Source organism: Thalassophryne amazonica, chromosome 1 (genome assembly GCF_902500255.1).
Source record: "Thalassophryne amazonica chromosome 1, fThaAma1.1, whole genome shotgun sequence".
Taxonomy (NCBI): Eukaryota; Metazoa; Chordata; class Actinopteri; order Batrachoidiformes; family Batrachoididae; genus Thalassophryne; species Thalassophryne amazonica.
Genome location: NC_047103.1, coordinates 162,611,069 through 162,638,705, shown reverse-complemented (window position 1 = coordinate 162,638,705; position 27,637 = coordinate 162,611,069). Strand labels below are relative to the sequence as shown.

General features: G+C 40.0%; 1 protein-coding gene across 1 annotated transcript in view; it reads right to left on the bottom strand.

Annotated features, from left to right (window-relative positions):
* igfbp2a (insulin-like growth factor binding protein 2a) overlaps window positions 1–25,365 on the bottom strand; it is a 29,280-nt gene extending 3,915 nt beyond the window's left edge. The window contains exons 1-2 of the mRNA XM_034178265.1: window positions 24,966–25,365; window positions 3,881–4,062 (exon numbers count right to left, since the gene is read on the bottom strand). Of these exons, the coding sequence (XP_034034156.1) occupies window positions 3,881–4,062; window positions 24,966–25,350 (567 nt within the window). The 5' untranslated portion in view covers window positions 25,351–25,365. The remainder of the gene's footprint in view (window positions 1–3,880; window positions 4,063–24,965) is intronic.
* Between the last annotated feature and the right edge of the window lie 2,272 nt (window positions 25,366–27,637).

Sequence of the window (27,637 nt, the reverse complement as noted above, 5' to 3'; positions counted from 1 at the left end):
TTATATCCACAGTTTCAACTTGCATAAGTCAAATGGTGTCCACTTTATGGTCTTCTCAAAACATTAAAATTACTGTTCTGGATGCTCAGAATGCATCTGAGCTTATCTAGAAACTGTTGGCTTCTGGGGGGCCAAAGCAGCCCCCAGACTCCCGGCCTATGGGCTTCGGCCCTGCGGGCCTCGCAGTTTGTCCCACCCCAATTTCTAGTTCTAAATTATGCCCTTGCCAAACACAAAAAATCCACTTCAACAATGCACAAAAAACCCAAAATTAAACCACTGATAATACAGAAAAAAAGGTCCAAGTTATATGATGCAACTTATACCATGACAAATATGGTAATTAAGACATCTCTTCAATTTATTTAAGGGAATTGTCAATGTTTTGTTCAATAACTAAAAATAATCATTTTATCTTTCCTGATATGTTTACTCAATACCAGAGGTGGGAGTAAGTCACCATTAAGTCATGAATCAGCAAGTCCCAAGTCAAGTCTCAAGTCATAATGACCAATTGTTTGCAAGCTGACTTGAAACTTGACTTTGGACTTGTAGATTGATGACTTGAGAATGACTTGACAGTGACTTACCCCCACCTCTGCTGAATACCAATTGCTGCTGTAGACCAACCATGGCAGAGTCACCTAGTAAGGAGCCTCCACCAAAAAGGACAAAATCTGTACAAGTACTGAAATATGGACCCATCAATTTTCTGTCTGATTCTGCTGTTAGACTTGACATTAAACTGCATGATACCCCACCAACAAGACCATCTGAACCGAGTGGATCTGCACATTGCATGGAAGACACAAGTAACCGGATGCCAGAGAGGTTGGAATCTCATCATGGCTACCACGTAGCGTGCCATAAAAGGTTTACCGTGAATTTAAATTGACTGCAGCAGTCGATTTAAAGAGAACAAACTGTAGGAGACCTCATGGAGGCCACAAAGTTCTCTTCAAACTAAATTGCATTTTTCTGTCATTCATAATTATGTGAAACTGTCAAGTTGAAAGGTTTGCGGACAACACCAGGTATGAGCACCTTTGCATGTGATGGATGGAAAACGGTGACTAATCCTGGTCCTCAGGGCTCAGAGTACATATTTTCCACTGGTCCCTGAACTACACACTGTGATCAGTTCAAAGACCAGTAGAAAATGTGCTGTACTTTAAGTCCCGAATCCCAGTGCAAGTGTTGGCTTCAATGAGCTGAAGTAATGTGGTACAAGTTTAATTGTGATTCAAAGTGCCAAACACAAAAACAACTTGGCAGCAGAAAGACAGAGACGGACAAATCTAACTAATAAACGTAGGCCACCAGAAATCCTCGTTGAAAGAACTACACATAAAAACCTGTATATATTTAGCATGAAAGTTTTGCTGGATATGTGCTGGACAAATAAGACAATACTCTTGTTCCATAAAGTATGCGAGTCAGAAATATTCTGGAATTTCACCGGAATATATCGGAATGCTGCTTACAGCACAAGGCTTCTGGAAGTGATCAAAGCTCCTAACTATAAAATAAAACATTTAAGATAAAGTCATTTGCAAGGTTGCTGGTCAGCCGATATGTCAGATTTACTGCCTCATTAAAACACGGGAAATAAACAGCTCCTTCCAGTTTAGGTAATGCAAACAGAGCTGAGTTTATCCCGATTTGTGTACCTTATTGTGCACGTGCTTCCACTTCACATTGTCTGCAAAGCTTTTTCACAGAATCTCCCAAAAATAAATGTCATCAGGCAAAAAAATTAACTTTAATTTAATAAAATGACTTTCTAACAACTAGATTTCAACACAAAATAATTGTTAATTTTGTGGAAAGCTTTCAGCCACTAAACCATTCAATTTTAGTGTCAAACTGTCTGCAAGACACAGGTTTCTACATTCTTGAATGGAAGACTGTCAGACTGCAGTGTTGCCATGGTAATGGACAAAAAGAACAAATTTAACACCACTGGACCACATTTCCTAAATAACCACAAGCACCTGCTTTACCCTTTGATCACGATGAGATCAGCCTTCGCTTAGTTCAGATTTTAGACCTAAGTGACTCAGTGATGTTTGTATTTTCTCCAATTAAACATTAGTTCTGAAAATGATCGCAGATTATTTGTTTGAAATTTATCCTGATAAAAAAAAAGGAGAAGAAGAAGAAATCACCACTAGCTGGATTTTGGCAAAATCGCAAAGAACCACAAATGAATGTCTTTTTTATTTTTTAATAATTTGGCACCGAACTCAAAATAACAACAAAAGCAGCCATAAACTTTTATTCGGGAAACTCGTAACATACTGGGTCGTACACCGTATGAAAGATTTGCCTTATTTACAGATTTCCAGTTTAACCACCAAAAATTAAATTTTTATCTGCAGCAACTGCCCAGTTTTCTTAATTTTACCTCCTGCACAGGCTGGATGGTCAGGAATTGCTGGACACAAATGCACGGCTCAAAAAAAACGGCTCTGGTTTATAGAAGGCTTTACTGTTGCGGATAACAGAGGCCAGTACACGAGTAGGCAGTCCAGAAAAAGCAGCAGTGCAAAAAACATCAGGCAAAAAGGAGTGGTCGAGGCAACAGGCTGGACAAAGAACGCAGGAACAGAGCTAGAATGAAGGCACAAGGTACAGCAAACTGGCGAGGTGTAAACACAGCCATTGAGCTTATATAACCTCAGGTGATAATCAGCAAATCAGAAACAGGTGTGCATGGAAAGCACCAGAATAAGGGCATGGCCAGAGAGCGAGGGAAACACCCACAACCAAGAACCAAGAGACAGACAAGAGAGACAGAGACAGACCCAAGCAGAAAAACCCAGCAAGAGAATTAACATGCAAAATCAATGAAATAAGAAAAATAACAAACAGACCAGAGAAAAGAAATAAAAAACAGATAACCAGACAAACTCAAACCCTGACACTCCTGTTTGTTTACTAAAAGGCAACTTCAGAGGTTTTCATGAAAACTGTTAGCTCTGGCGTGGAACAGAAAACTGCAGAATAAATCCACAAAAGAAGTTAGAAACATTTGAAAACATTTTGCTTTTAATGACAAGTTACCAATAAATATACTCTCCCAAACATTTGCTGGTCCAGGAGGAAAACGTGAGCCGCAAGTGCACAGCGCACATGCCTGCGTGGCACACATGTGCACATTATTATATGTGGCACGTGCAGGTCATATCGGCAGGCTTTACCATGTCAGATCCATCTCAAGGTTCCCTCGTATGTGCTCAAATCATTTTGGATCCCATTTTGCCCCCATCAGAATATGTAAATTGCGGTCAGATGCTCCTCAGACTGCACATGGACCGCCGTCAGATAGGTGTCCCATCTCGACGGCGCCCGGAGGCTTTTGAACATGTATATCACAGTCGGGGCTCCGGTCAGTTTTGACCAACTGTGTGGACTCTTGCAGATGGCTGTCAGAACGTTTTGGATCTGAAATCCGACACTTTTCGGATGTGCACTGATTCGTAATTCTGACACCATTCTGCGTGATTTTAGCTATGTGTGACGGGGGTATTACTTTTTATATGTGGTGACCAAATGCACCCTTGTCATGTGATTTGTGTCAGCTGACAAATGCTTTTCCTGCTTCCTGCTGCTTTACCGCTGTGCTCCCATAATGCGTGCATTATGGGAGCACAGCGGTGTCATGTGTGTCTGGATGCAATCTTAAGTCTGTGGTTTAGGACATTTTGGTGTGTTGCAACTTTGACTTTACTGATCAGTGTATTTCTTCCACAGTTGGAAATAAGTGACCATTGAAAACAGTACAAAAATATTAACTAAGTGTGCTACTACTGTAATTGTAAGGTGGATCAATCAATCAATCACTGATGTTAATTTTGTTTCATGAGCTGACACTCACCTGTTTGGGTCGGGCAGGTTTCACCTCTTCCACTTTGTTTGTTTTCATTTTGGCCTTCAGCTCGTGCCGGTGCTGCCGTACGGCGCTCTCTTTGGGTCCCAGCCAGGGGCTCTCTTTGGTAGGCTTTCGGACGGCCAGGATGTCACTCACATCTTGCTCTGGCAGTGGCTCCACAACTTCACCTGGGGTTCAGAAGTTACGACCAAACCCAGTGAATTTAGAGTTTACAGACGATTAACCATTATTTAAAGACAAGTCCTTCTTAAAGTTCTGCAGGATGTCGTAAAAGGAAATGGAAATTTCTGATAATATTTGGTGCAGATGTTAGCCTGATGTTAAGGATGAACCCATTAAAGTTTGGCACAGATCCAGATCAAGGTGAGACATTGCCTTTGATCTTGATCCTGCCTTTGGTCTTTGCCCTTTAATCCTGATTGTTGATATTAGATTGTGACAGCGTTGATCCACTAATCAGGATTAAGGGCAGCAACCTTGCATCAAAGTCTAGAAATCAGGATCTCAGATCAACAACCAAGATTAAAAGTCAAAAACATGATCAAAGATAAGCAATTAAGAGCAAAGACCAGGTTCAAGATAGGTAATCAGGATATAAGTTCATTGGTCAGGATCAAAGGTGATGCAGATAAATGATAAGGCTCAAAAATGGGTCACCGGGATCAAAGCTCAGAAATCAATGATGAGCGACTAGGACCAAAGATCAGGATCAAGATGAGTGATCAGGGTCTAAGTTCAATGTTCAAGAACAAAAGCGATCATGTTCAAGGATAAGGATCAAATCAAATATTATGATGTAGGTCCAGAAATCACAGTATCAATTCAACAATCAGGATTAAGGGTCAAGAGCATGGTTCAAGATGAGCAATCAGAAACAAAGATCCAAATCAAAATAAGTGATAATGATCAAAGTTCATCGATCAGGATCTAAGATAATCAGGTTCAAAGGATCAAAGATGAGTGATCAGATCAAAGATCAGGAACAAAGTCCAGAAATCACAATCTCAGATGAGCAAAAGTCAAGAATATGGTCAAAGATCAGTGATCAGGAGTAAGGGCTGGAATAAAGATATTAGGATCTAAATTTATCAGTCAGGATCAAGGGTGGTCAGAATCAAAGATAAGAACTGAACCTGAGTGATCAGGATAAACAAAATTTGTCTGGTTTTTTTTTGTTTTTTTTTCTCAGTGCCCATGGACATGTACAGAAGTTCCTTCAATGCAGCCATTCACAAACTGAAGGCAGGTCCCTATTCCGGGGTGAGGGGTTAGGGAAACATTACGAGAGGACGTGAACTACTTATGTTAAAGTGTGAATTGTAACAGATCAGGACTGTGAGCACATACCACATCCACCACACTATGCTCAACCGAACTGTCCAAAAATATTAATTAAAATGGTTTCAGTTAGAAAAATAACATAACATACATTAAGTAGACAATGAAAAGTTTTGCTGTGGATTAATGGAAAATAGGCAAAGGTTGTCTGCTAAAACAAAATATTAACTTTAACATCACGACTTCCTTGTTAAAGTTATTTCAATAAATTTTAGCTTGAGTTCCAATTAGTGTTATAATCACTATTAAACTGTTTAATCAGACAAGGGACAGTGAGCCTAAGAGGGCCTTTTTTCTTTTCTTTTTTGCTTTGTTTATAACCGCAGCCTTATAATTAGAAATTTAGAAAGGAAGTAACAAAAGGTAAAGAAACACAAACCTGAATACATGCAGAATATGTCAATTTTGAGTGAAAAGCTGCAGCCTCAAACAAACTCAGCTTCGTCTGTGCACGTGATTCAAACTGCACTGAAAAACCGACTCTCTGCACTCATCAACTAATTCCTGCACATGAGCCTTCGTTGACTCGCCTCTCCTTTCTCCTTGAAGCTGAGTTAAACATCAACCTAACAGAATTCTCCTCAAACAGATGAAGCAAACAATGTGAGAGGCCAACAGGTTCAACATGTTGTTTCTGACAACAGAGCAAAATGTGACGGGGAGGGCGTGGATTACAAATCACACCAAAAATGCTCAATGATTCAGAATAAAAAAAAAAACACACACACAGCATGATGGTAACTCTTCTTAAAGTAAAACTATCATATCGTCTGCATATTAGAACACTGTTAGTAAGAATGCAGTACTTGCCACAGTGATTAAAAATAACAGTTGTAGTTAATCGCTGTGTTTTTCTGAAAGTTGAAGGAAAGAATGCAAATAAGCAGACTGCAGAGACGGTCAAACAGTCAGCAAGCACAGCGGATAAGATGTTGTGCTTTTTCTTTTTTCTTTTTTTTTTGTCTGTTTGCTTAATCTTAGTGACGCTTGCATTGAAACAATGCTGACTGAATGTAAAACAGCAGTTTTCCCCCTCAGACTGGCACAGCATATGTAAATAGATTTTGGGAATCAAAGAAATGTTTGCAAAAAGTTTCTTCAGGATGAGCCACAGTTACTTCAGTGATTTAGCCATAGCTTTTGTTTTTTTATTATTATTATTTTGTTCATGCATCTTCAAATAAATAATTTTTGTTTCAGTGTGGATTTAGCTGCTTGGTTATTTTGATGGCAGGCTACAGTTTAAGCTAAAATTAAAATACTGTACAGATTGTTTTCTGTTTTGGAGTAAGTAGTGAGTGATTTAATTGGAGATGGGTGAAAATTGACCGGAGCAAGGAGCGATAAATGAACACAGCAGTCTGTAGTGGCTGTGCACAGCAGACCAGGTGAAAGCATACATCTCCATGAGCAGGTGATGTGGACATAAGGGTACAACATACATTGAGAGAAACCCACCCTACTAGGAAATTCCCTACTGTTTTAATAAGTCTGGCCTGATTTCGCCATTTTTGGAATGAGGGAGCATATTGGGGACCAAAATCTGAAATGGGAAAGCAGCTTACATTAAAAAAAATGGTGACAGAGATGAAGATTTGTAGAACTTTTGATTCTTGATAAAGGTATACAACCTAACGAGTGCTGCTGGAATTGATCTGTCTATATGTCCTAAAGCTTCAACCCACAGATTTGTGGAATGATGTTTGTAAAATAAAGCACGGGTCTGTGTTACTGTTGGTGGAAGTGCACCAGACATGTCTTTTCTGCACTCTGCAAGAGGTAAATTTGACATCCGGTGATTACAAAAGGCCAACTAGAAAACGGGAGAAAGGAAATTCCAAACGAAGCAAAAACAAAGGTGCTGGCGCCTTCTGCCATCAGATAGAAGTGGTGTTGTTGTTGGACCTCAGTTCTCTTTTTGATGCTGCACTGTGATCTAATCGACTTTCCTTTGAAGACACGTTCTTCGCAATGAAAGAAAAGGTCAACTGAAATCATGTGTGTGCACACTTATGCACCAACACTCTGGAATATTGACGGCTGGGGTGCCTTTTGTTTTGCCGTCTTACATAATCTCCGCACTATCCAAGTGCAACACCATCATTCCGTGAGGAAACCTGAGACATTTGCACAAACACGCAAACAGACAGAATTTCTAAGTAACAAAATCAGTGATCGCTGTCTTGTGCATAAGTGTGCATACGTGTGCATATATGCACAAACTCCAGAGGGTCAGGACTGCCGTTTTAGGGGGCACTAAGCCTCTGCAATACAAGCTGTTCCACAGTGGTGGGCTAGGGATCAGCAACATCAACAGAGCAGCAGCGAGCCTACTGTCCAGTCTACTGCTTGAATTAATCCTCAGACAACAGTGCCAGAACCTTCCTTTCTGCATCTGATCCATGCGGAATTCCCAGATGGCACATAGGCAAGAAGTGTCATGTCTGATTGTCCAGATTGTTGTCAACTGAGCAAATGGCAGACTTGGCTGGGAAGCAAAGAATTTAAAGGTCGAAAAAGTATCCAAGCACGCACATTATGAGGGTTGATTCTACTGTTGCCCACAGTCAGACAAAATCAAGGTTGTTATGTCTTTCTTGCCCTCTGTGTGCAGTTTGGCAGCATGCTGATTATTTCTGCTTAGCTCAGGTGCTGGATGTCTGCAGGATCGGGATGTAGCCTGAGACATGTGCTACGTCAAACACTCCAGAGTTTAATTATGTGCAGAACTGTGTTACTGCCATTCAAATTTTGAATAAACCTCATTTTGGTTCAGGTCAGGCAGCAATCGGCTGTAGGTGCACTGTAACCGTGCAGTCAGCTAGCCTTCTTGCAACAGCCCAGTCGGCTGGCTGCAATTCAACAGTGCAGTCTGTTAGCTGCATTGATAAAAACTGCATCTTTATTTTAAAAGAAACCGTTCTCCATAATGGTTTAACTGCAAAAGTGAACCCGAACTTCTATTTTCAGCGCCATAATGCTGTTTTTGTTTTGAAATGAAATATCAATGTCGCATATACCCATGCCAGATTGGGCATATGCGGAACTCCGTATTGTTCCAGGTCTATCTTGGTGCTCCCCTCCGCCCCCCAAAATATCAAAGGACAGATTAATGGACATTGTGAGGAAATACCCAAACCAATCAAATGGCCTTTTCAGTGTGAAATAGTACCACCTTTTCTCAGTTTGGAAAGAAGAGGTGCTACTGAGGTTAGGTGAAGGTGAAGTAAGGTGAGGGTAAACTCAGACCTTTGTTTTCTGAATTGCCTTCCTCTTTGTCAACAGTCTGAAGTCACACCTGATACCATTCCAACCTGCTAGTCAATCTAACATTTTGCCTTCACTCATTAACCAGACAACACTCACTCATTCCCCTCCTGGAGACTTTATCTCCCATTTGTTGAAGGTTTCTATTTGATGATGATGATGATAAAGAAGAAAAAGAAGATGATGTCAGGCCTACGTTGGCCCTGTGGGCCATCGAGCCGGTGCTCATGCTAGGACAGTGTCTACAATTTCTCTCTGACGGAATGCCAGTCTATTGCAGAAAATTCCCCAGCTGAGGCTGGTACCCATTTACTGCTGGGTGAACTGGGACAGTGAGGGTGAAGTGTCTTGTCCAAGGACACAGACAGATAATGTGACTGGGAATCAAACCCAGGTACAAACCCATATTAGTAGCCCAACTCCCTATCCCACTGATATGGAGTTGATATACCTGCTCTGAGTTTGACATTTCATTATAATACAGACATTCTCATATGGAGAATTGTATCTGTTTTTTGTGCTGGTCCTTGATACCAAAGTGCACCTGATCTACATAACATTTACAATGAAGTACACACCTGTAATTTAATTTGGGCCTTTACATTGGTAGTCCAACTCCTATCCCACAGAGCCACCTGCTCTGAAGAAGCCATTTGAAATATTCAAGTCTGCAAAGCAGAGATGCAATAGTGACACCACCATTAATGGACACCCTCCAACCGTCGACCATACCTTAGGGTCCCTTCACACGAAACACAAAAGACGCAGAAACCAGAAGAAAATCCGCAAACCAAACACAAAATGGGGAGCCGTGAAATATTCCACCTGCTCTCAGGAGGGACACACAGTCGGGACAGACCTGCACAATACCGCAACGACGAGGAGGCGATTGTCTAGTAGTTAAAGCGTTGGGCTTGAGACCTGAGGATCCTTGGATCATATCCCAGCCTGACCGGAAAATCACAAAGGGCCCTGTAAGTGGAGTTACCTGTAAGTGCTGTGACAGTTAGAAGATGCCTGTGTGAAGCTAATTTATTTGCAAGAATCCCCCGTAAAGTCCCTCTGTTAAATAAAAGACGTGCAGAAGAGGTTACAATTTGCCAAAGAACACATCAACTGGCCTAAAGAGAAATGGAGGAATATTTTGTGGACTGATGAGAGTAAAATTGTTCTTTTTGGGTCCAAGGGCCGCAGACAGTTTGTGAGACGACCCCCAAACTCTGAATTCAAACCACAGTTCACAGTGAAGACAGTGAAGCATGGTGGTGCAAGCATCATGATATGGGCATGTTTCTCCTACTATGGTGTTGGGCCTATATATCGCATACCAGGTATCATGGATCAGTTTGGATATGTCAAAATACTTGAAGAGGTCATGTTGCCTTATGCTGAAGAGGACATGCCCTTGAAATGGGTGTTTCAACAAGACAATGACCCCAAGCACACTAGTAAACAAGCAAAATCTTGGTTCCAAACCAACAAAATTAATGCCTCGCAGATGTGAAGAAATCATGAAAAACTGTGGTTATACAACTAAATACTAGTTTAGTGATTCACAGGATTGCTAAAAAAGCAGTTTGAACATAATAGTTTTTAGTTTGTAGCGTCAACAGCAGATGCTACTATTATAGTGAACACCCCCTTTTCTACTTTTTTTTACTAATAGCCCAATTTCATAGCCTTAAGAGTGTGCATATCATGAATGCTTGGTCTTGTTGGATTTGTGAGAATCAACTGAATCTACTGGTACCTTGTTTCCCATGTAACAATAAGAAATATACTCAAAACCTGGATTAATCTTTTTAGTCACATAGCACTACTATTATTCTGAACACGACTGTACCATTTAAGACTCCAGCACCCAGGAATGTATATGACTGTCACTCAATGGGGTCAAGGTCACTGGGTCATAGTTCAAAGTTTTAGCGTTTCCACTCAATGCACCAAATTTGGTACACATATGGAAGTCGCTTCCGGAATTACACAGCAACGTCAATTTTGCCAAATGTCAATCACTGGAGCCAAGGTCATGTCTACCTGTTTGCTGGCTCATTCCTTCCAGGTTTTTGTGCTGATTTGTACAAAACTCGGCATGTCATTGAAGGTTGTACGTAAAACTGCCCTTAAAAAATGCATTTTGGCAAAGGTAACAATGTGGCACACACGGAGGTGGGTTCCAGAACTGCGCTGCAAGGTCAGTTACAGGTTAATCATTTGGGTGAAGGTCAAGGTCATTTGATTCATTTGTCAGATTCCTGTAGCCCTTACTGCCTTCATAGTATACCACGGGCAACATTTCGCTGTTTCATTAACTATTCTGATGACACTAAACTGGTCCATTTGCACTGTATCTCCTGTCGTTACATCTCCATACCTCTTCTGAAGTTGATGAAAGGTGCGGCAATAAAATTGACACAGTCCATCATCTCTCAGCAGACCTGGCTGGACTGTTTTCTTCCAAATGCATACTCAGCAGAGTGCAGATATTTTTACCTTCCAGGGATTCTAGCCCACAATAGTCATCTAAAAGCCAGTTTTCGACAGGCCCTGACATGTACATACGCACCATAACATTCACCTTGTTATCACGCTCACTACTGCCACCGCTGGATGAACTCTGGGCCGGCTCTGCATGTCCCCCTGCAAGCTGGAACACATCAAACCCGTCAGGCATTGTGTTCAAACCACAGAAGGCAATCACTCTGAATCTCCAAGTGGCCACAGGAAGGCTTTCTAATCTCTCACGAACACGTCTTTTGAAGAATATTAGACTCTTTGCTTCAGGGAACATTATTAGATCAACCTCAGATAAAACCTTTTGTTTTCTCAGAAACCAAAAATGGGATTCGGAAGGAAAAGACGGCTTTATAAAGTAACCAACAATATCCAACCAACAATACCTCAAGGCAGAAAAGGAAATCCCAGCAAGGCACCAACAGCGAATGAAAAAGTCAGGCTGCATCCTTCCTCTAATCCACAGCTCAAACTAAACGCCACCTTTACTCAGTCAGACAGTTCTTCAATTTTAACTTTAACACACTAAAAACTCGAGCGTGGCACTCGTAGAGCACAAACCTCACTGGTTTATGCCAACACTGGTTCCCAATTCCACAATTTTTTACCTTGGTCAAAATCCTGTTAGAAGTGGCTTTTTATAACCTAAAATATAAGAAAAAATATAGATCCAAATGGCTTTTCAATGTTAAAATCAAATATTTGCTAAATCTGCAATACAGATCAGATGTGGCTCAAACTTAGACTTTTCATTGACAGTGCCCGTTTTGAAGCTCACTGGCACAAATGAGACACTTTTGATTGAGATATAATGCAAAATGTACACCAAATGGACTTTTCAAATGTCCACAAAATCCACAATCCGGATCAAATCCAGATCAAACTTTGTCGGGCGATAGTGAGTGCCAGTCTGCACCTCACTTTCAAATATGAGAGTGATTGGGGCATGTTTGATTAGGATATAATGTAAAATATACAACCCCAATTATAATGAAGTTGGGACGTTGTGTAAAATATAAATAAAAACAGAATATAATGATTTGCAAATCCTCTTCAACCTATATTCAACTGAATACACCACAAAGACAAGATATTTAATGTTCAAACTGATAAACTTTATTGTTTTTGTGCAAATATTTGCTCATTTTGAAATGGATGCCTGCAACACGTTTCAAAAAAGCTGGGACAGTGGTATGTTTACCGCTGTGTTACATCACCTTTCCTTCTAACAACACTCAATAAGTGTTTGGGAACTGAGGACACTAATTGTTGAAGCTTTGTAGGTGGAATTCTTTCCCATTCTTGCTTGATGTACGACTTCAGTTGTTCAACAGTCCGGGGTCTCCGTTGTCGTATTTTGCACTTCATAATCTGCCGCACATTTTCAATGGGCGACAGGTCTGGACTGCAGGCAGGTCAGTCTAGTACCCACACTCTTTTACTACGAAGCCACACTGTTGTTTTTCCTCTTTTGTCCGGAAGACATGATGTCCATGATTTCCAAAAACAATTTGAAATGTGGACACATCAGACCACAGCACACTTTTCCACTTTGCGTCTGTCCATTTCAAATGAGCTCGGGCCCAGAGAAGGCGGCAGCGTGTCTGGATATTGTTGATGTATGGCTTTCGCTTTGCATGGTAGAGTTTTAACTTGCACTTGTAGACGTAGCGACGAACTGTGTTAACTGACAATGGTTTTCTGAAGTTTTCCTGAGCCCACGCAGTAAGATACTTTACACAATGATGTCAGTTTTTAATGCAATGCTGCCTGAGGGATCGAAAGTCACAGGCATTCAATGTTGGTTTTCGGCTTTGCCGCTTAAGTGTAGAAAGTTCTCCAGATTCTCTGAATCTTCTGATTATATTATGGACTGTAGATGAAGGAATCCCTAAATTCCTTGCAATTGAACATTGAGAAACATTGTTCTTAAACTGCTGGACTATTTTTTCATGCAGTTGTTCACAAAGTGGTGATCCTTGCCCCATCTTTGCTTGTGAATGGCTGAGCCTTTTGGGGATGCTCCTTTTATACCCTCAGCTGTTTCCAATTAACCTGTTCACCTGTGGAGTGTTCCAAACAGATGTTCTTTGAGCATTCATCAACTTTCCCAGTCTTTTGTTCCCACAGTCCCAACTTTCTTGAAATGTGTTGCAGGCATCCATTTCAAAATGAGCAAATATTTGCACAAAAACAAAAAACGTTTATCCGTTTGAATATTAAATATCTTGTCTTTGTGGTGTATTCAATTGAATAAAGGTTGAAGAGGATTTGCAAATCATTGTATTCTGTTTTTATTTACATTTTACACAATGTCCCAACTTCATTGGAATTTGGGGTTGTACATTAAAAGGGGTTTTCAATGTTAAATTTAAATGGCCACAAAATCTGTAATCTGGATCAGATCCAGATCAAACTTGGTCAGTCGATAAAGTATAGCATCCAACATAAGGCTTTCAAATATGACAGAAATTTGATCTTTTTTGACAGAGTTATGAATTTTTGGAAAATTGTTCAATGTTAAAGGATAGGGATTTTACCAATTTGCCAAGATTTTTCCTGGCTTTGACCTTTGACCTATGACCTTGAAAAACTGAATCACTTCTTTCCTGTCAGGATATGAATCCTCTGTAAAATCTCATAACAATATATGAAAAATTGTGGGTTACAGGCTGTTCACAAACAGGCAAACAAACAAACAAACAAACAAACAAACAAACAAACAGGGGTGAAACATAACCTCCTCCAGCTTCGTTTGGGAGGAAACTAACCTCAATCCAGTCTTAAAATCCACACATATCCATTCATATCCTATCCCCATTGTTATTTGCATGAATTACACATCATAGCAAATCGTTTGTGATAATATATCTGAATGAACAAAGTGGTCAAACTCTGCAAATGTATCAAAAAATAAACAATCATCAAAAAGTCTCAGTGACATCCCTTAAAGATGCCAGACCAGAACTATTTTCCTTCTTGCTTATCTTCACATGGTGTGCAACCACTGTGTATAGTTTTACTGAAATCCACTTTTGGAGGAACTGAACTTACAATGCCTATCAAATGATGTCTCAACTCATCACAAATATCCAATTATCTCTAACACTTTACAATAAGGTTACATTAATGGACATTAGCTAATGCAGTAATACGCATTAACTAACAGTCAATTAAGCCTTAACTAATGCGTTTAGTAGACAGGAGTGTCCATGGACTATGATGTTTGCAGATGACATCGTGGTCTGTAGTGAGAGTAGAGAACAGATTGAGTTTAGCCCGGAGAGGTGGAGATATGCTCTGGAGAGAAGGGGAATGAAAGTCAGTAGGAGCAAGACTGAGTCCATGTGTGTGAATGAGAGGGAGCCCAGTGGAATAGTGCAGTTACAAAGAGTAGAAGTGGTGAAAGTATGAGTTTAAATACTTGGGGTCAACTGTCCAAAGTAATGGAGAGTGTATTAGAGAGGTGAAGAAGAGAGTGCAGGCAGGGTGAAGTGGGTGGAGAAAGGTAGCAGGAGTGATTTGTGACTGAAGAATATCTGCAAGAGTGAAGGGGGAAGTCCAAAAAGACAGTAGTGAGACCAGCTATGTTGTATGGCTTAGAGACGGTGGTGCGAACAAAGACAGGAGGCAGAGCTGAAGATGTTGTGATTTTCTTTGGGAGTGATGAGAATGTACAGGATTAGGAAAGAACATGTCAGAGGGACAGCTCAGGTGGGACAGTTTGGAGACAAAATCAGAGAGGCGAGATTGAGATGGTTTGGACATGTGCAGAGGAGGGACCCAGGGTATATAGGGAGAAGGATGCTGAGGATGGAGCCACCAGGCAGGAGGAGAAGAGGGAGGCCAAAGAGGAGGTTTATGGATGTGCTGAGGGAGGACATGAAGGTGGTTACTGTGACAAAAGATACAGAGGACAAGGTGAGATGGAAACAATTGATCTGCTGTGGCGACCCCTAAGGAGGCATCCGCAAGAAGAAGAAGAACAATTAAACAATGGGACTGAAGGGGTAACAGAGCTGAGGGAGGATGGGAAGTTATTCTGAGGGCATTGTTGGCACAGTGAAGTTCATGCGAGGGGGTGGAGACGGCACAAATGCCCCTGTTCTTGGAGAAGCCTAAGGTGGGATTATCTCTGAGCTATTTCAGTCCTGTGGGCTTCATCTGGATGCCGCTGCAGGTACACAGGAATGCCCCTTGTTGGCTCACAATATAATTTCAGCGAGCAGATGCATTGGAGCACTTTTTCTTTTCCCTTTACAGCTCATGTTCCTGACGGCTTTTACAGCAACACTGATACAAGGCTTCTTTAAGCTTGTGCCGATGACTGTCAGCACATCACTAAGCAGGAGAAGCTCAAGGGCACTCCAGAAACAAGTTTACACAATTAAAACTACAGACGAGGGCTGATGCAAACTGGGCGTGCTCGACACGCCACCATATTAATATACAAGTAAATATACATCTGTCTGTGGCGTTTTAGACAATGTATGACTTCATCATGTATGACTTCATTATGAAGTCATTCATACCAATCAATCATGTATATTTTGCTGATCAATATATGCTTTAGATCAGAGGTCTCAAACTGATTCCAGAAAGGGCCACGAGTGTGCAGGTTTTCTTTGGAACCACCCACTCCACCAGGTGATTTCACTGATTAACTGATTCAATCTGTTCAAAGTGATGTTAATCGGTGAACGTGATTAACCAGTTAACCTGCACCCTCTCAGAATCATTTTGACACCTTCTCTGACCTTTAACCAAACTAATCCAAAATCCATTCACCTCTGGATGTCTATCCAAGTAATATTCCCACCAACTTTGAAGGAAATCCATCCAGACTTTGTTATCTTGTACATACACACACACACACACACACACACACACACACACACACACACACACACACACACACACACACACACACACACACACACACACTGCTTTCACCACTTCAGCAACACATAGGGTAACTATGCAAAGGTCAAATTCTGGTTCCAAAGGGGTTATTTACAATGGCTATTCTGAAGAACTGCTTAAAAACACACCTTTGATAACTAGTAAATGTTAATATGAAGTCATATATGACCTTTCAATCACAAGAGCGTTGAACTTGGGTAACCCTGAAAGGTCAAACCCAACATTGTAACTGTTTAACTCAAGCAGTTTGGAAGCAATATGGATTAAACATGGTGAGAGTATTTTGTGTGAGACAGACTTCATCAAAAGTCAAGACCAAACTGAAATATAGACTGTGTATCAAAGAATCACAAAGCTGTAATTTGTACGACTCATGCACACAACTTACAAACATGAAAAGTGTGCATGAGTCATATTTTTGCAAATGTATTAAAAATAAGAAATCACGTGTACATAAGTATTCACAGCCTTTGCCATGAAGCTCAAAATTGAGCTCAGGTGCATCCTGTTTCCACTGATTATGCTTGAGATGTTTCTACAGCTTATTTGGAGTCCACCTGGGGTAAATTGTTGATTGGATATGATTTGGAAAGACACACACCTGTCTACATATAAGATCCCACAGCTGACAGTCAGAGCACAAACCAAGCATGAAGTCAAAGGAATTGTCTGTAGACCTCTGAGACAGGATTGTCTCGAGGTACAAATCCGGGGAAGGGAACAGAAACATTTCTGCTGCTTTGAAGGTCCCAACGAGCACAGTGGCCTCCATTATCTGTAAATGGAAAACATTCAGATCCACCAGTACTCTTCCTAGAGCTGGCCGCCCATCTAAACTGAGGGATCGTGGGAGAAGGGCTTTAGTCAGGAGGTGACATGGCAGCCCACCTGGAGTTTGCCAAAAAGGCACCCGAAGGACTCTCAGACCATGAGAAACAAAATTCTCTGGTCTGATGAGACAAAGATTGGACTCTTTGGTGTGAATACCAGGTGTCATGTTTGGAGGAAACCAGGCACCATCACTACAGTGAAGCATGGTGGTGGCAGCATCATGCTGTGGGGATGTTTTTCAGCAGCAGGAACTGGGAGACTCGTCAGGATTGAGGGAAAGATGAATGCAGCAATGTACAGAGACATCCTGGATGAAAACCAGCTCAAGAGCGCTCTTGACCTCAGACTGGGGCAACGGTTCATCTTTCAGCAGGACAATGACCCTAAACACACAGTCAAGATATCAAAGGAGTGACTACAGGACAACTCTGTGAATGTCATCGAGTGTTCCAGCCAGAGCCCAGACCTGAATCTGGTTGAACATCTCTGGAGAGATCTGGAAATGGCTGTGCACCGACGCTCCCCATCCAACCTGATGGAGCTGGAGAGGTGCTGCAAAGAGGAATAGACAAAACTGCCCAAAGATAGATGCACCAAACTTGTGGCATCATATTCAAGAAGACATGAGGCTGTAATTGCTGCCAAAGGTGCATCAACAAAGTATTGAGCAAATGGTGTGAATACTTAGGTACATGTGATTTCTTAGTTTTTTATTTTTAATAAATTTATAAAAATTAAAAGAAAACTTTTCATTTTTTTCATTGTGGGGTGTTGTGAGTACAATTTTGGGTGACAAAAATGAATTTGCCCCACCTGAGAATGAGGCTGTAACATAAAATGTGGATAAAGTGAAGCGCTGTGAATACTTTCTGGATGCACTGTATCAGTTACCCGATAATATTGGCCAAAATGAACCCTGCGCAAATGTAGATATCTGTGATATTTTAGCCTATATGAAAACTTTTATTTTGCAGAATAAACAATGCAGAAAATAACACTTTTGCTATTGGAAATATTGACATCACATAGCTTGTCCAGCAGAAGTTGGTCTGACGGCATTGTTTACAATGTTGTCAAGCAAAACTGGGACCCCCGTCACCCCTTGGTGACATTAGTCACAAGAGCTAGAGGAAACGCGACCAGCTGCCAATCATTTTCTGTCAGAGTGGACGTTTTACAGCAACAAGAGACAAGCAGTTGTTGTGCCGCCAGCTAGGCGGGGGGACAAAATACGCCCCCCGCCTAGCTGGTTGCTTGACAACATTGTAAACAATGCCAAAACTTTGGGGGGGCCAAAATACACTTATCGTGTATTTGGCCCCTCCAAAGTTTTTTGGCGGGGGCCATTTTTTTGTGTGTGTGTGTGTGTGACTGGGGGCAGTGTTGTGTGCTGTGCATGCTACTACACCCTATGATTATGTATATGTTTGAGTGTTACGAGGGGCATTTTATTTACAACACGTAGTGTGGCCACATGTTTTTATCTGTTAAGTGATGTTTAACATCTTGGTTGTATTTATTTGTGATATTTGATGATTTTATATGTGTCATATTAATTTGTGGTCAGGGACTGCAGAAGTGTTAGCCTAAGGCTAACTCTGGTGCAATGCATCAAATGGTGACATTTATGTTTTAATTGCACATGGTCCCTTTCAAATAAATTGAAATTGAAAAATTGAAGTCTATTTTATGTAAATGATGAATAATGCAACATGGCGACTGCCAATCAGAGTGGATGAGAGTAGCATGAGGTAGGCTGGTTGGTTGTTGGTTATATTATATTCATTGTTATTTATAATAAAGTTCATGTTTAAAATGTAAAACATCAAATCTCAATTATATTTCTTGGCCATAGGGGTTTGATAATGAAATGTTCGGAATCATTGCCATTTTTTGTTTATATATCGGCAGATATCTCGGAATCATAAGTTTTTTACTCCATGATATCTGCATCTGTATCAGCACCCACCCCCCCAAAAAATCCACATGGGTCGGGCTATAGCTTGTTTTTAAACATTTTTTATGTTAATTATGGTTTCAAGGGTTACACAATTCTCCCACTCTGAATGTAGAAACTACATAAAATTATATAAATTTAATCCTGAAATGTCTCATATGAAAACTCAATTAATGTAAGCTGCAAGTAAGATGTGCCGCTTTAATTAAACTGACAGCCGATTTATGTCAGATTTACTTTTTTTTTTTTTTTGCTGTGCATCTGGGAAGAATTTATCATCAATTACGACACTTTTAGAGTGCAGGCTTACCAGCATTGTGGGTGGGCAGCTGGTAAATACTTCAAACCAAAGTCATTGTTCGAAATAAGAGAGTCAAGTTTAATTGGATCTCAGAAGATGAAGGAGAAAGGAAAGTTCTGTGGGCTGTTTGGCCTTGGATCTTTTAGATTTTTTTTTTTAACATTCATTTATCTTTTGACCCTGAGAAGGCGTCTGCTTCTGTCTTTGTGAGAAACCAGTCTTCCATTTAGAACTTGTGCAAAATCCTGCCGCACTCTGTCAACCAAAACTAAATTGTGCTCAGCTGTTTAGAACCAATTCACAGCTTTTTTGGGACATGCTGGTGTGACTCAGACCTTGTAACCTACAAAAAAGAGGCCACAATGCACAGGGATGTGTAAAAGTTTAAGAAATTGTACTTGGTTCAGTCACAAAAAGTTCCTTTTCTTGGAGTCACTCTGTACATCACTTATTCCTGTCAATTAGAGCTGAAAGAATTAGCTAACTGGAGGACTGATTAAGATGCTGGTTTTAAATGGGTCACATTAAAGATCTTTTCTTTGGAGAGCAGAAATTCTGACTTTTTTCAGTGGAAACTGGCATTCCTCAGGGATGTGTTCTGGCTGCTAATCTGTTTACTGCATACATGGACTCACTGTTGGGTAGGGCTGTGGAAAGCAGCGGTTTGTCTTTGGTCGTGAGGAAAGGTTTACAGATTTAACTTTGCAGACGATGCTGTAATCTCTGTGGAAACAATGGACACTCTCATTGCAATGCTTGAGAGGCTGAGTGAGGAATGTGAGTGTCTGGGTTTACGTTTGTCCTGGATCAAGACTAAGATCCAAGCTTTTAATGACTTCCTGAACACAGCCATCAGATGCGAATGTGGAAGATTTGAACTTGTATAGGCATTCATTTATATCATCAGTGATGTACATGTCTCTGGATCCTCAACCTTTGAGACTGAGAGATGCCTGGGAAGAGCTGGTGGAGTCATGAGGCCACTGGACAAAAGTGTTTGGCAATGCTAATACTTTCACCGTAGAATGAAGGTCCAAGTCTTTAGGGTCCTGGTGCATCCTGTGTTGTCATATGGTTGTGAGACTTTGACACTAACCAGTAACCTAAGGTCATGACTGGATGTGTTTGGTGTTCGGTCTCTTTGGAGGATCCTTGGGTACCGCAGAACTGACTTTGCATCAAATGAAAGGTTACTTTGGAGACTCAGATGACAAGTTTCACTTGTCTTGTGAGGGGGCATCAACTACAACATTTTGGGCAAGCGGCGCATTTCTCTGGACACAATCCAAATACCTGTAACCTCTTTCTCTGCAACCATGGCTTTGCAATGTGTGTAGAATGTGGCTTTACATTCTCTTGTTGAAAAATGTATCGATGTCCCTGTACAAGATGTCATCCTTAAGACAGGGTATGCATCTCAAAAATCTCAATGTATTCATCTGACACAATACATGTTTCCACTGTCTGGAGGTCTGAGCCCAGAGAAGTCGATGCCACTTCTGGACATGGTTAGCATAAGGCTTCTTTTTGCACAGTAAGATTTTAAGTTGCATTTGTAAATGTAAGTTAAAATTATAGTGCTTGACAAAGGTTTCGCTACGTAATCCCTTGCCCATAGGTTATATCAGCTATTGATGAATGACAGTTTTTGATGCTGTGCTGTGTGAGGGATGGAAAATCATGTGTGTTCATCTTAAGCATGTACCCTTGCCTTTTAAGCACTAAAATTCCTCCAGACTCCTTGAAACATGTAATGATATTATGCACTGTAGAGGGAGAAATATGCAAATCCACCCCATCTGTCTTTGATAAAGAGTGCTTAAAAAATGTTTTGATGTTTAATGTTTCTAATGTTTGAAAATGATTTCATTTGTCTCTGGTGCCTTTCTGTGGCTGTAATTGGCTTGAAAACAAAGCCAAGATGTTTTAAATTGATTTTAATCTCGCACTGGTTTGAAACTGATTAAAACATGTTTCAAACCGGTTTAAGACAGATAGCTCACTTTCTACCTTCAGAAAATGGCCCTGAACCAATGACAAACTGTTATAACCAATCTTTAACATGATTAAATTTGTAATAACCTGGTTTTAAATGTTTTTACAAGCATATAGTTGTGTTTATGGTGCTTTCAAAAAGCTTTATATTTTAAAGTGCCATATAGCACCCTTATTATTTTGTTCTGATTTAAACTACTATAAACTTCAAGAAATGGTTCAAATGGGCTTTACTTCAAATTTACCTGTATTCTACTATTTATAATAAATCTACGCTTTTAATTTATTAACAATGAATTTGTGGTTGTATATGATTTGTACTTTTTTGTTTTAAGTTAGTTCACGTTTGTTGTTGTTGTTGGCTGTTTAAATTGTACAGCTTTGTAATTTTGTTCTGAAAATGCTTTTTAAGTTAAATTAGATAAAATTAAATGAATTACATTTTAAATTATTATGACAGACAGCTGAGAGATTAAGTTCTTTTAAGACACTTCAGTTCATTTATACATTGCAAAATCACAACATACGTCACTTAGCTTTAAAATGAGTTTTTAATCCAGATATTACCTGGATTTGAACACACTGTAGTTTAACTGACACGCAACCAGAGAAAGCAGTTTAGAGGATGGATGGATGGATGGATGGATGGATGGATGGATGGATGGATGGATGGATGGATGGATGGATGGATGGATGGATGGATGGATGGATGGATGGATGGATGGATGGATGGATGGATGGATAACCTGAGAATCTGGGTTAACTGGTTCTCATATAGATTGGCTTTTAAACCATTGGCCCAAGAAAAGAGCAACCTGAAGATGTTTTCTTTGGCTTTGTAAAATAGTGATTGACATTTTGTTGGGACCTTGTCGGTTTTATAGAATAAATAATGAACTGTAAACATAAATAACAGATTAATATATAATAATAATCGTGAAGCCGCCTTCAATTACAATAACGTGATGACTGTTTATTCGAATGTGAATGCACCATGTTTGACCTTTTGAGGCTTTAGTGAGCACACAGTTACTGTGACTGCTGTCTCCGGTAGTTACTCTACGTTCCAGGGGTTTGATGCCAAAGTAAACGCACGTCAACCTGGAGGTAAACTCTGACAAAGTCCTAATTTGGACACGAGTAGAACTCCCAGCTGGCTCCACTGGACACTAAATGACTGTTTCTAGGCTCAAATGCTGCCAGTCCATGTGGCCGTTTCCCAAAAACCACTAACGAAGCTTCCGACTCAGACACCCGTTTCATTTTCCAGGTAGAAACCGTCATTCTGCTGATCAAAGCCTAAAGTCCACTTTGCCAATCAATGCAGCTTGCCTTCTTTCTTTTTCTCCAAACCAACAGTGAAAATGTCAGCATCACGACTGTGTTGTTGTCTGTGACCGGAACACGACAACAACCTCTGGGAATTTTCAGGCTGCCAATGATTTCAAGGCAGATTGTCCAGGGAAAATGGAAAACACCAACACGAGGATTTACAATGTACCACACAGGTCCGCGCCATGCAGCCCATAACGTGCACATAATCAGGCTGCATCTATTTAATGTTTTCATCTTTGATTTAGCTCTCAGTTACTTTTATCATCAACCGTTTGTTTAAGAAGGAAATGTCGCAGAGACGCGGCTTCACATTTTTTTGGCCAAAATACAAAAAGTATTCAAAAACTTCTTGACGAGTCCAAACCAGTTTTCATTTTTAGCCAATGCAAAACCATTTTAAATCTTAGTTTAGAACTGTTTACACACAGCTGTTATTTGGCTACAACTCATTTAACATCCATTTAAACACACTCACTTTTCAACAATACGTTCTCCTGGCAAAATCTTTAAACCAATTTTGAGTTTATCCAAGTTCAGTTCAGAAGCCACTTCAAAACAAGGTCATGTCTGTTTTAAAGAGATTTTTAGCCATTACAAAAGCCGAAAAAAAAAAGTTTCTTAAAATACAGAATTGTACAACCAGATTAAAATGTGACCGTGTCTATGTCTGAGCATTTTAAATGTTTGTTGTACATTGTTGTACAATAGTTTGAATCAGTTATATAAGCGTGGCAGCTCACACTGTGTGTGAGTGAGTGAATGTGAGGCATCTTTTTAAAGCACTTTGGAAAAATTATTATATAAATACAGTTAATTTCATTTTCATTTCATCTGTTGTAGAATATCTTGAGTCATTATATATTCTTTGTAATTAAGATTATATATGGATTAAAGTAGTTTAAACCATTTTACCACAGTTTCAAAATGTTTAGGAACCACTCCAAACACTTATGTCTGTTTTAAAGACTATTTAGGAATTATAAAAGCATCATAAACCAAATGCTCTTCTAGAAATATACTCTTTTTATTAAGGCTGAATCTAGATTAATGTAGTTTAAACCATTTTACACTGTTTTCTTGATATTCAGAGACCACTTCAAAATAAGGTCATATCTGTTTTAAAGAACATTTAGGCAACATGAAAACATCTTAAACTAGGCAGTCTTCAGTCTCTGAAATTTTAAATCCAGAATATGTTTATTTGATTCACATTCAACTGAGCTGATACGTTTACTATAGTTAGAATTCAAATGTTAAATCTGGATTTAAGCTTTTCAAAAGTCGCTGAAGCAATAATCTCTTTCCTGTTGAATTGTTTGAATCAATTATATATTAATTATTTAACAAATCTAATCCAGTTTTAACCATTTCACACTTGTTTAGAGCCATTTTAAACATGATCTTAATCATATCTGAAAGCTTTTTAGAATCACCGGTTAATCTTTGGTGTAAAACTGTGTAAAATCTGATTTTATTTTAGTTTATCTGCATTCAAATCCAGTTTAAAGTATTTTTTATTTTTAATTGTTTTAGATCTGTTTATAATTGTTATAAAATAAGTTAATCTGGTTTAAAGTAGTTTTAGGCATTTTAAAGTGACTCACACCATTTATGCACAATTTATAACTAATTTCCGTCACGTGACTGAACAAGTGCAAATGTTGCCTTTTTTTTATTTTTTATTGATATTATTATTATTCATTGATACTGAAGGTATTGAAAGCATCTTTAATAGGTCTACAATGAGCATATAAGAGTGTAAAAATAAGGAAAACAGGTCTGAAAAGTTTCTTCTCTCATGTATGCTTAAATAACCAATTATCGAAATAGTTTCTGATTTTTTTTTTTTCGACCAATCAATTAATATATTGACGAATCAGATTGGCTACAGTTTTTAAAAACAAACTTTAAAGTACATCTGGACTTGTTAGGAACAGTATGCAGGTGTAAAATTTGTGCCAAATCACCTTGCTGTTCTGACCATGAGCAAAAGGCAAGAAGCCAATAAATAAATAAATAAAGTTAGCAGACTGGAACCTGTGCAAAAACTATACGTACAATAAAGAACCGAGTGTTTTATATCTGCAAACACACAGAGTGCTGTGCAAAAGTGTTAGAACCCTGACAGATTCCCGTTTTCAACATAAAAACTATTTTGAAATGTCCAAACATTCATATTCCTACAAAAATCAAACGTGAGCTTTGTTTTTTTTAAGGTTATTATTATTATTATTATTATTATTATTATTATTATTATTATTATTATTATTATCTATGACGTTTCGAGCCTCATGAAGCTCTTGTATGGCAACACAAAGAGTTCCCGACGGGTATAAAATGAAGAAAAACCTGAAGGAACTATTCAGTTACTTCACCTCAAAGTAAAATTAGGCTTAATGTTATTTTGATTTAGCAGCTTTTTTTGGTGCACATCCAACCTGGCAGTATATATGTGATCAGGGGTGCGTTCAGAGTTATCGATCTGTCCCCGTTTGGACGGGGGCCTGAGCGCGCGCACACGGCACCGTCCACGCAGTCTAGACAGGCTGATTAATAATTGATGGAAGAAAAGCGGCTCTCCCGGAGGAGGAGGAGGCTGGCTGACTGACCGCTGCTGTGCTCCCGCTGCTCCTGGCTGGAGGTGACGGTCTCCGTGTCCACCTTGCTCCGGCAGAAGCCCTGGCCCTGCACCAGTTGCTCCAGCGGCAGGTCCGAGTCGGGCGTCGGGTAGCAGCGCAGACCGGTGGCGCACCTCGGGGTGTACACGCCGCACGTCTCGCCCTCCTGACGGGCGCACACGGGGCAGCACCCGCAGCCCGGCTCGCGCACCATCTCGGCGCAGGTCTCGGTGAGCTTTGGGCACAGCGCCTGACGCTCGGCCGTGCAGCCCGGGCAGCGGAACACCATCTCGGCCAGCGAGGCGCCGGCCGCGGACGCGCAGAGGAGCAGCAGCAGCAGAGAAAGCATTGTTGGAGGCATCAGGTTCGTGGGCATGATCGCGCGCGGGGCAGCGGCGGTGGAAGGAAAAGCCAAAGGGGGGGGGGGGCGTGCGAACAGGTGAAGCTGGGCTCGAGGTCCGCTGGGTCCTACAAAGTCCCAGGTTTGATCTCAGGGGCCACTCAGGACCAAGTTGAAGCGCAAACAACCAACACGGTCGATACAAACAAACAAATAACATGACATCAAGATGTGGTACAGGGGCGGAGCTACCACTTTCTCGGGGGGGAGGCCTGTGTAGCTGAAAGGAAAATACTACTACTACTCAGATTTAATTCATTATTGTATTGGGTGATGGCCAAGTGGTTAATGTTCTTGGTTTCAGTGCAGAAGATTCCAGGTTCAAATCCCACCCCTGCCACATTTCTCCATGCAATGTGGAGTTGCGTCACGAAAGGCATCCGGTGTAAAACCTGTGCCAATTCAACATGGAGATCCACCTTGGATTTGCTGTGGCGACCCCGAGTACAAACAACGGAGCAGCCGAAGGGACTTACCTGTATGACATTGTACAAAACACATACAACAGTATGATAATAAAACACAATAAAGTGGTCCTTGAGAGTGGGAATACGTGATCAAAACATGAGTACAAAATGGAATTAACAGTGACAAACAAACAATAGCAGTGAAAATGAAAAATGAAAATGCAGTTTCAATTTTTTTTAAAAGTTTAAGTTAAAACTGAATAAAAAGAGAAGACTCCTACTACTACTACCACTAATCTCATCTCATCTTCAACTGCTTTTCCGGGTTCGGGTCGTGGACAACTAATAATGATAATAATAAAATCCAAATATAGCATACGGGCAAACCACGATTGTTTGAAAAGGGGCCGTGCATTACTGAAATGAAAAAAAAAAACTACTACTATTATGACTAACACTGTTACTACTACTACTACTAATAATAATAATAATAATAATAATAACAATAAAAGACAATAGGGCGTCTTAGACTTCAACAATTTTTAGAAGAGGAACTCAACCCTATTATTTTCTGTTAATTGTGTCATTTTTTAATGTTAATTTACTGTCTTAATGTGTTTATAAATTGTTTTGGTTGTTGTTATCATATACCAACCCGGTCTCAAGGCAAGTCATGATTCAGCAGCATGAAATATACATTAATGTATTGGTTTGTCATATTGTGATGAAAAGCGCCTCATATTCGTCACGGCAGCATGAATTCATTCTAATTCATTCCATGATGGCTGCACAAAATTAAAAGTGAAACGGGGGGGGTCGGGGTGGTTATGGTTAGGGTTGGGGAAGGAGTAAGGTTAGGTTATGGTTAAGGTTAGGGTTGGGGGTAGGAGTAGAGTTAGTAATAGTGAGTTAAAACAAAAAGCCCTGTCACGAAAATTTGACACATTTCGTGACGGGAGCACAAAACAAAACAAAAACGAAAAAAAAAAAAAAAAAAAAGCATGAGACCTGGCTGCATATACACACTATCATAATTATCAGTGTTATTATTTTATTTTATTATTCCTTGTATTTTTTCATTTGATTTTTAAATGGGCCACAATGGAAATAAGTGTTTTCATTTTCTTGTGTCATCCATGTATTTTTAATGTATTTACTATTATATTATGCACTTAACACTGTCCTTACTAAATACAATTACGCACTCACACTTTTCATATAAAGATGATTTACCGCCCCCTGCTGGAATGTCATGTGAGTCCAGAATGTAGTTGGCAACATCCATTGTTCATTGTTGTTAGCTAAAATCCATAGTTTCTCCAAAAACATTAATCCTATCAATGTCCCGTTTTAGAGGCATTCATCCTTAACACAAAGTATATAAACATACCAAATGGCAAATGTCAACTGTCCTTAGTTTCTCCGTGATCAAAGTTGCAAGCATGCACTGACGCACACACGCACGCACGTACGCATTCTGCCACAAGCAGGTGCTTCTAATTTTAGACATGCACAGAGACAGTGCCGGTAGATATCAAACACAGTACACTTTTCAGTCATGGTGCCGGCACCATGAGACTTAACTAAACTGACTAAACCAGTTGAACTACAAAAACACAATAAATCAATAACACTAACACCACTGTTAAACTAACATGAACCACAATAACAACATTTAAAACCCCCAAACCCCGAACTCCCATGGTGCATTGCAGCACAACATCCATTGTTTGCTGGTTAACTAAAACTGCTAATTTCTCCAAAAATATTAGTCCTATCAACTTTTGCAGAGTTCATCCTTGACTTCAAATACATAATCATAACAAACGGCAAATGTCAGCTCTCCCCGGTTTTTG